A 10,000-nucleotide genomic window follows, 5' to 3' on the forward strand; every position below is an offset into this window, starting at 1 on the left:
ATAGTATGGTACAAAACACTAGTCCTTAAACCAGAAACCTAACCCTAACCGCACGCCGACGCCACGGTGGCAGAATAATCAATTCATTAATTATCTTAAAACCATTCTGGGCGGGAACCCCTTTTGGTGTTTGCATTATGTTATGCTTTAGCTATTGAAAAATAGCAGATCTACAAGCTCATAGCGCCACCGAGTGGTGCGCTACGAGCTTGTAGGTCTGCTATTTTTGACTGACATAGAAACATAGCTTTTTCAGAAAACTGTCAGGATGTAGAAGACATTTTTAGAATCTGATCTCAGGTCAGAATGGATTAATACAAGATTACCAGTATATCTGCAGTGGTTAGGACACTACACTTATATTAACTTACAAAGGAAAACAGACAGACAGACAGACAGACAGACAGACAGACAGACAGACAGACAGACAGACAGACAGACAGACAGACAGACAGGCAGACAGGCAGACAGACAGGCAGACAGGCAGACAGGCAGACAGGCAGACAGGCAGACAGGCAGGCAGACAGGCAGACAGACAGACAGGCAGACAGGCAGACAGACAGACAGGCAGACAGACAGACAGACAGACAGGCAGACAGACAGACAGGCAGACAGGCAGACAGGCAGACAGGCAATCAGGCAGACAGGCAGACAGACAGGCAGACAGACAGACAGACAGGCAATCAGGCAGACAGACAGACAGACAGACAGACATACAGACAGACAGACAGACAGACAGACAAGACAGACCTGTTCGTTCATGATGCCAGACAGTTCAGTCAGCATGTCTCTGTAGTGAGCTCTCATCTCCTCCTGGTACTCCAGCTGGTCCTCCTTGATGAGCCGTTCGTTCACGTCCAGGGCCTGTCCGCACGCCTCTGCAAACTGCCTGCACCGCCAGACACGAGCGGAACACACACCAGTGAGCAGTTATAGGCACCGCACGCACTACCTCTACACAGCAACACACCAGTGAGCAGTTATAGGCACCGCACGCACTACCTCTACACAGCAGCACTACCTCTACACAGCAGCACTACCTCTACACAGCAGCACTACCTCTACACAGCAGCACTACCTCTACACAGCAGCACTACCTCTACACAGCAGCACTACCTTTACACAGCAGCACTACCTCTACACAGCAGCACTACCTCTACACAGCAGCACTACCTCTACAAAGCAGCACTACCTCTACACAGCAGCACTACCTCTACACAGCAGCACTACCTCTACACAGCAGCACTACCTCTACACAGCAGCACTACCTCTACACAGCAGCACTACCTCTACACAGCAACACTACCTCTACACAGCAGCACTACCTCTACACAGCAGCACTACCTCTACACAGCAACACACCAGTGAGCAGTTATAGGCACCGCACGCACTACCTCTACACAGCAACACACCAGTGAGCAGTTATAGGCACCGCACGCGCTACCTCTACACAGCAACACACCAGTGAGCAGTTATAGGCACCGCACGCACTACCTCTACACAGCAACACACCAGTGAGCAGTTATAGGCACCGCACGCACTACCTCTACACAGCAACACACCAGTGAGCAGTTATAGGCACCGCACACACTACCTCTACACAGCAACACACCAGTGAGCAGTTATAGGCACCGCACGCACTACCTCTACACAGCAACACACCAGTGAGCAGTTATAGGCACCGCACGCACTACCTCTACACAGCAACACACCAGTGAGCAGTTATAGGCACCGCACACACTACCTCTACACAGCAACACACCAGTGAGCAGTTATAGGCACCGCACGCACTACCTCTACACAGCAACACACCAGTGAGCAGTTATAGGCACCGCACGCACTACTTCTACACAGCAACACACCAGTGAGCAGTTATAGGCACCGCACGCACTACCTCTACACAGCAACACACCAGTGAGCAGTTATAGGCACCGCACGCACTGCCTCTACACAGCAACACACCAGTGAGCAGTTATAGGCACCGCACGCACTACCTCTACACAGCAACACTACCTCTACACAGCAACACACCAGTGAGCAGTTAGGCACCGCACGCACTACCTCTACACAGCAACACACCAGTGAGCAGTTATAGGCACCGCACGCACTACCTCTACACAGCAACACAGGTTAGTTAGTTCAACCACTCGTGCTATTTTCATGTTTTGATGTTTTACAAAGTATTTTGGGTTTAAGTGGTTTACTGTGAAATTATGTTTAGCCAACATTGGCTCAGATATTGAGGTAAAAGTTGAATTACTATGACTTTTTTTTATCTGTGATATATGACCAAAGCTGTGAATAGACAATGCAATGTATTGACAGTGGTGTGGTGCTTGTAGAAACACTGAAGTGAAAATCCAGTCCACAAGCACACTTCTCTAACTTGTGGGCTTCTGTCGCCATCTACTGGCAGCAATACAATTCTGCACAGAAAGCTTTCAGCTCATGCAACAGTTCTATAATATATCCCACCTGAAGATCTCCTTGAGTAGTTTGACCTGGTTGTCTGGGTATTTCTCACCTGAAGATCTCCTTGAGTAGTTTGACCTGGTTGTCTGGGTATTTCTTTGCATTCTTCTCCTCCAGGAAGGCCCGGGCATAAGCCATGGGCCCTGCATTTACCTGAAAACACACAACGTAAAGACGTATAATGTATCATATTATGTCTGAGTCAGTGGATGAATGAATTAATGCATTTGAATGAGTGGCCAAGTCCATTTCCGGTGCAAGTATAAACCAGGTATGAGGCAGGACGCGACATGACAGGATTTGGATTAGAACTTGGCTCCTTGCGACTCACAAAGAGCATATGGGGTCAGTGCTTTATCTTGTCTGGGCCACCAGGAAACTATACTGTGTTATTTTATGATGAAATACACGATTAGATTTTGAAATGACCACAACATCCAACTCAAGGTATATGGGTGAGTAGACTACAACTATACTGTGACAATGAGCTGTTATGTGCTTTTGGCACCTTGACGCTGACGCTGCCCTGCAGTTTGAGCTGCAGCCGGATCATGTCCACCTCCTCCGTGCTACACAGCTGGTTGAGCTCAGACACCTTGCGGGACATCTCGTCGATGGCCACCTCGATGGGGTTCATCTCTGTGCTCTGCTGCTCCACCACCTGGATACGTTTCTTCAGGTAGGGGAAACTGGAGCTGGCTGAGGAAAGCATGCGACGCAGGACAACATTCAGTACATACATGAACATTGAATCATGGGGATCTTGTGATCGCATGTCTGCGCATTAGTACGCGGATACACGAGCCCTGCATATGCAGACTTTAAAATAGGACTGGATCTAAAAGTGTGCGTGCGTGCGTGCGTGCGTGCGTGCGTGCGTGCGTGCGTGCGTGCGTGCGTGTGTGCGTGCGTGCGTGCACAATTGTGCATATATGCAAACAGCGCACTTTGAAAAGCCCGGTGTAGTTCGGCCCGGCAGTCTCGGCCATTAATTAACTGTTCTGTTCAGCTGTGCCTCGCCTTTGATGTGCCGAGGTCCGCTGGAACTGCATGCATGTTCTGCTGTCACTGTGTCACTGTGTCAGAAGTCAGAACAAACCTAAGTCCCCCCCCTCCCCTCCCCCCTTACTGGTCAGTATGTTGTATCTTAGTGGTTAGTATGGTACTGTAGGTCTCTTGTATCTTACTGGTCAGTATGGTAGGTCTCTTGTATCTTACTGGTCAGTATGTTGGGTCTTACTGGTCAGTATAGTCTGTCTCTTGTATCTTACTGGTCAGTATGTTGGGTCTTACTGGTCAGTATAGTCTGTCTCTTGTATCTTACTGGTCAGTATGTTGGGTCTTACTGGTCAGTATAGTCTGTCTCTTGTATCTTACTGGTCAGTATGTTGGGTCTCTTGTTTCTTACTGGTCAGTATGGTGGGTCTCTTGTTTCTTACTGGTCAGTATGGTGGGTCTCTTGTATCTTACTGGTCAGTATGGTGGGTCTCTTGTTTCTTACTGGTCAGTATGGTGGGTCTCTTGTTTCTTACTGGTCAGTATGGTGGGTCTCTTGTTTCTTACTGGTCAGTATGGTGGGCCTCTTGTATCTTACTGGTCAGTATGTTGGGTCTCTTGTTTCTTACTGGTCAGTATGGTGGGTCTCTTGTTTCTTACTGGTCAGTATGGTGGGCCTCTTGTATCTTACTGGTCAGTATGGTGGGTCTCTTGTTTCTTACTGGTCAGTATGGTGGGTCTCTTGTTTCTTACTGGTAAGTATGGTGGGTCTCTTGTTTCTTACTGGTCAGTATGGTGGGTCTCTTGTTTCTTACTGGTCAGTATGGTGGGTCTCTGGTTTCTTACTGGTCAGTATGGTGCGTCTCTGGTTTCTTACTGGTCAGTATGGTGCGTCTCTTGTTTCTTACTGGTCAGTATGGTGCGTCTCTTGTATCTTACTGGTCAGTATGGTGGGTCTCGTGTTTCTTACTGGTCAGTATGGTGCGTCTCTTGTTTCTTACTGGTCAGTATGGTGGGTCTCTGGTTTCTTACTGGTCAGTATGGTGCGTCTCTTGCACTGCTCCTCCACGTCACCGTGTTTCTTACTGGTCAGTATGGTGCGTCTCTTGCACTGCTCCTCCACGTCACCGTGCTTCTTACTGGTCAGTATGGTGGGTCTCTTGTATCTTACTGGTCAGTATGGTGGGTCTCTTGTATCTTACTGGTCAGTATGGTGCGTCTCTTGTTCCTTACTGGTCAGTATGGTGCGTCTCTTGTTTCTTACTGGTCAGTATGGTGGGTCTCTTGTTTCTTACTGGTCAGTATGGTGGGTCTCTCGTTTCTTACTGGTCAGTATGGTGCGTCTCTTGCACTGCTCCTCCACGTCACCATGCTTACTGGTCAGTATGGTGCGTCTCTGGTTTCTTACTGGTCAGTATGGTGCGTCTCTGGTTTCTTACTGGTCAGTATGGTGCGTCTCTTGCACTGCTCCTCCACGTCACCGTGCTTCTAACCCTAACCCTTACTGGTCAGTATGGTGCGTCTCTTGCACTGCTCCTCCACGTCACCGTGCTTCTAACCCTAACCCTTACTGGTCAGTATGGTGCGTCTCTTGCACTGCTCCTCCACGTCACCGTGCTAACCCTTGTATCTTACTGGTCAGTATGGTGCGTCTCTTGCACTGCTCCTCCACGTCACCGTGCTAACCCTTGTATCTTACTGGTCAGTATGGTGCGTCTCTTGCACTGCTCCTCCACGTCGCCGTGCTTCTTCCCCGACAGAGTGAACGGCGTCTCGAACACAAAGCGCTCGATGTTGTGGTGCCTCTCGAAGTCTGTCCTCTTGTCCTGCTGTTCCTTCTCGTCAAAGTATGGCACCACGTAGGTCACCTGGATGTAGGCGAACTTGGCGTCCAGGTCTTTGGGGTTCACCTGGGGGTCAAATAGTATTCGCCATTAAAAGATCTGTAATGTACGAATAGCGTCATATTACCAAAATGTATCAGCAGGGCTGGACTTGCTGGGGTGGATGGTGGGGGAATCCATGGTACAATATTTGCCTCTGAGATGTAGTGGAGTAAAAGTATTGAAAATTGGTAAGTAAAGTAAAAGTACCTCGAAATGACAGTAATTGGGTAATTAATTTAAAAACTTAAAGATGGAGTGCCACAATGTTTCCAGTTTTTCATGTGTCTATGAGGTGACAGTACTTCATTAGACACCCTGGAGTCGTTTTTATGTGCAATGGTGTATTAACTTTGTATTTAGGGTTTCTTCCTGGAGGCTGAACCCTTGACAGTCAAACGGGCCAATGAAATAAACAGTAATATAGTGACATCACACTATCAGACCTTCCCCTAACCCCTCCCCCTTTATCATACAACTACAGCTGTGGGTGCGGCTTCAGTTCAGGTGGATCACCACCCATCACCACCCACCAGGCAAACCAGGCATACTTAATGAACTGGTGGGCGTGTCCGCATAAAAGCATGATTTAACAAATACTGTACACTTTTTGGAAAAAGTTCTTCCTCCTTATATTATAATAAAACCTGATGATCATGTTTTAGGATGGAAAAAAATCATGGCACTCCATCTTTAATTCACGCCATTGATCCAGAGTTGAATTAGAGATTGAAAGAATATGGGGACCATATGCTGTCAGTTACCTTATTGGAGTCCTGGATCATCTTGACGTTGTGGGGACCATATGCTGTCAGTTACCTTATTGGAGTCCTGGATCATCTTGACGTTGTGGGGACCATGCTGTCAGTTACCTTATTGGAGTCCTGGATCATCTTGACGTTGTGGGGACCATGCTGTCAGTTACCTTATTGGAGTCCTGGATCACCTTGACGTTGTGGGGACCATGCTGTCAGTTACCTTATTGGAGTCCTGGATCATCTTGACGTTGTGGGGACCATGCTGTCAGTTACCTTATTGGAGTCCTGGATCATCTTGACGTTGTGGGGACCATGCTGTCAGTTACCTTATTGGAGTCCTGGATCATCTTGACGTTGTGGGGACCATGCTGTCAGTTACCTTATTGGAGTCCTGGATCATCTTGACGTTGTGGGGACCATATGCTGTCAGTTACCTTATTGGAGTCCTGGATCACCTTGACGTTGTGGGGACCATGCTGTCAGTTACCTTATTGGAGTCCTGGATCACCTTGACGTTGTGGGGACCATGCTGTCAGTTACCTTATTGGAGTCCTGGATCACCTTGACGTTGTGGGGACCATGCTGTCAGTTACCTTATTGGAGTCCTGGATCATCTTGACGTTGTCCGCTCCAAACTTATCCGAGTAGAGTTTGAGCAGCCTCTGGGAGATCTCCGACAGCCCCGTGAGTTTAGGCTCCTTGTAGATGAACTCCTTGCTCTCCTCCTCCTCGAAGAAACCCTGCCGCGACATACAGGCAAACAAGCTCAATAAGATCATAAAGAAGGCCAGCTCTGTTGTTGGCCTCCGAATGGAGAGCCTGCAGTCAGTCGCGGAGAGGAGGATAGGGGACAAACTGAACTCCATGCTGGCTAATCCCTCCCACCCCTTCTATGGTGTGCTGCAAGATAGGGTGAGCACTTTCAGCCGTAGGCTCACACTCCCCACAAGGATGCACACGGAACGATACAGACTCTCTTTTATGCCAACTGCTATCAGACTATACAATGCGAATGCATAAGAACTTCCTCCCCCCCAATTGGCATATGGTCCTTGGTGGTGCTGGTCTTGTGTGGTTTATGTCCATTTGTGTCTGTTTTTGTGTTTCTGTCTGTCCAGTAGTTCTAGCTTTCTATGTGTCACATTGTGCTGTTGTAACACTTCAATTTCCCCTCGGGGATTAATAAAGTATATCTCATCTCATCTCAGTGTGCTGCTCAGTGTGAGCGCACGGGGGAGTGTCGTGTGTCGTGCTTCAGGGACACTTTAGGCTAGTTGCAACATACTCCAAACAAACGTTTTTTTGGCTTTCTTGGCGTGTCAATAGTTTGGAAGTCCTTTCACCTCACCAAGCTTTTTGAACTAGAGGAAACACCATCCGCTAGCTAGCAGAGCATTGTGTGCGATTGATCAGAAGTTCAATGTGGCCACGATTTATTTATTTTTGTTTCTGCTCAAGGCTTGATTCTGGCAGTGGATAGTTTGGCTGAGGAGGTTAGGAGGAGGTACACACACCATTATTGCTTTATATTCCCTCCCTGAAAGACCATAAACACACAATCTGTCTCAAGAAATGGCAAAAATGAGTGGCGATCGAGGTGGTACAACCATCGTTCCATCGCTGTTCACAATGTTTCAGTGGTTGGAGGGAGCTGTGGTGTTGCTAGGCAGACTCTACTGAGTGGGTCTAACGTTAACAACTCAGAACTGACCTTTAGTTTTTAAAATAGCATTGTCTTCCAAAAACCTTGTTCGGTTTTGCAAGCTCTGCTGAGGCTGAAAAAAACGTTTGGAGTCGTTTGTTGTAATGCTGCGGGAATTAACCGGGCGACATGAAGCCTGGAGGTTCGAACCGCGGACCACCTGATTCCAAGGCAGCCGCTCTACCCCCTGATCCACTGCCACCTCAGTATGTGTGTCCATCCATACACTGGTCATAAATTGTTCTCCTTTGAAACAGCATGTCGAGTCAGATTAATGTGGCATCAGTCAGAGCGGTTTCTCATGTCACCTCATGTTTATCACAACAACAACTACATCACAGCAAACCAATCAGATTGTTAGAACGAGGAAGCAACGTTATGCTCTGGATGGGTGCAGTTCAGAGGTCAGAGGTCAAAGCACCATGGGAGTGAAAAGGACAAAGGTCAGCGGGGGTTTATCAGCGATGTCTCTGCCTGTGTCTGTCCACTAGAGGCACTCTGACACAGGTCCTGCAGGACGTCAACCGTTCTGTCTCTGCCTGTGTCTGTCCACTAGAGGCACTCTGACACAGGTCCTGCAGGACGTCAAACGTTCGGACACTGGTCCTGTACAGTGTTGATTTTGTCCACTAAAACTATGGCGAGAAAAGTTCATCAAATACCTTTTTTCACTGACGAAAACTAAGTATAAAGTGAGACTAAATATATTGGCAATTTCGTCAACAAATAAAAACTAGACTAAAATGTTAGGGAGCAGAGATCAGAGATCCAGTAGAACGAAATTTTATGTTTGTTTGCACTCGGGTGTTGCGCTCTGAAAATAGCAGATCTACGAGCTTGTAGATCTGCCATTTCAAGTGTAAAATCAGGCATTACGATGCCATCAAGGTCAGTCAAAATAATGTTTTTGTCAACAAAATCAACTGTAGATTTAGTCGACTAAAATCATTTGATATTTAGTAGACTAAACCTAGACAAAACACTAAATAAATTTGTATTCAAAAGACTATGACTGAACTAAATCAAAATCAACACTGTCCCGTAGAACGCTAAACGTTCTGACACAAGTCCCGTAGACAAGTTACGTAAACAAGACACGAGAGGTCATCTTGGATTATAGATTAGGGGAAGTATACATATCAAACACATATTATACATATACAGTATATTATATACATGAATATGTATACATAATAGAGACGAGCAGGCTGGAGAGGAACCCGTCAAAGGGGTCGGAGCAGTGTGTGTTAATAGAGGAGGAAGGAGAAGACAGGTCAGAGGTCAGAGGTCAGAGGAACCCGTCAAAGGGGTCGGAGCAGTGTGTGTTAATAGAGGTGGAAGGAGAAGACAGGTCAGGTGGTCAGAGGTCAGAGGTCAGAGGAACCCGTCAAAGGGGTCGGAGCAGTGTGTGTTAATAGAGGTGGAAGGAGAAGACAGGTCAGGTGGTCAGAGGTCAGAGGTCAGAGGAACCCGTCAAAGGGGTCAGAGCAGTGTGTGTTAATAGAGGTGGAAGGAGAAGACAGGTCAGGTGGTCAGAGGTCAGAGGTCAGAGGAACCCGTCAAAGGGGTCAGAGCAGTGTGTGTTAATAGAGGAGGAAGGAGAAGACAGGTCAGGTGGTCAGAGGTCAGAGGTCAGAGGAACCCGTCAAAGGGGTCAGAGCAGTGTGTGTTAATAGAGGAGGAAGGAGAAGACAGGTCAGGTGGTCAGAGGTCAGAGGTCAGAGGAACCCGTCAAAGGGGTCAGAGCAGTGTGTGTTAATAGAGGAGGAAGGAGAAGACAGGTCAGGTGGTCAGAGGTCAGAGGAACCCGTCAAAGGGGTCGGAGCAGTGTGTGTTAATAGAGGTGGAAGGAGAAGACAGGTCAGGTGGTCAGAGGTCAGAGGTCAGAGGAACCCGTCAAAGGGGTCAGAGCAGTGTGTGTTAATAGAGGTGGAAGGAGAAGACAGGTCAGGTGGTCAGAGGTCAGAGGTCAGAGGAACCCGTCAAAGGGGTCAGAGCAGTGTGTGTTAATAGAGGAGGAAGGAGAAGACAGGTCAGGTGGTCAGAGGTCAGAGGTCAGAGGAACCCGTCAAAGGGGTCAGAGCAGTGTGTGTTAATAGAGGTGGAAGGAGAAGACAGGTCAGGTGGTCAGAGGTCAGAGGTCAGAGGAACCCGTCAAAGGGGTCAGAGCAGTGTGTGTTAATAGAGGA

The 10,000-nt window shown here is 47.9% G+C and overlaps 1 protein-coding gene across 2 annotated transcripts in view; it reads right to left on the reverse strand.

Annotated features, from left to right (window-relative positions):
* dock10 (dedicator of cytokinesis 10) overlaps window positions 1–10,000 on the reverse strand; it is a 119,219-nt gene that overhangs the window by 2,882 nt on the left and 106,337 nt on the right. For both annotated transcript variants that reach the window (XM_079514803.1, XM_079514804.1), the window contains 5 exons: window positions 6,703–6,849; window positions 5,168–5,378; window positions 2,981–3,171; window positions 2,525–2,625; window positions 751–889 (listed from right to left, as the gene is read on the reverse strand). In XM_079514803.1, the coding sequence (XP_079370929.1) occupies window positions 751–889; window positions 2,525–2,625; window positions 2,981–3,171; window positions 5,168–5,378; window positions 6,703–6,849 (789 nt within the window). The remainder of the gene's footprint in view (window positions 1–750; window positions 890–2,524; window positions 2,626–2,980; window positions 3,172–5,167; window positions 5,379–6,702; window positions 6,850–10,000) is intronic.

The sequence above is a fragment of the Electrona antarctica genome, assembly GCF_951216825.1.
Source record: "Electrona antarctica genome assembly, chromosome: 11".
In the NCBI taxonomy this organism is placed as follows: Eukaryota; Metazoa; Chordata; class Actinopteri; order Myctophiformes; family Myctophidae; genus Electrona; species Electrona antarctica.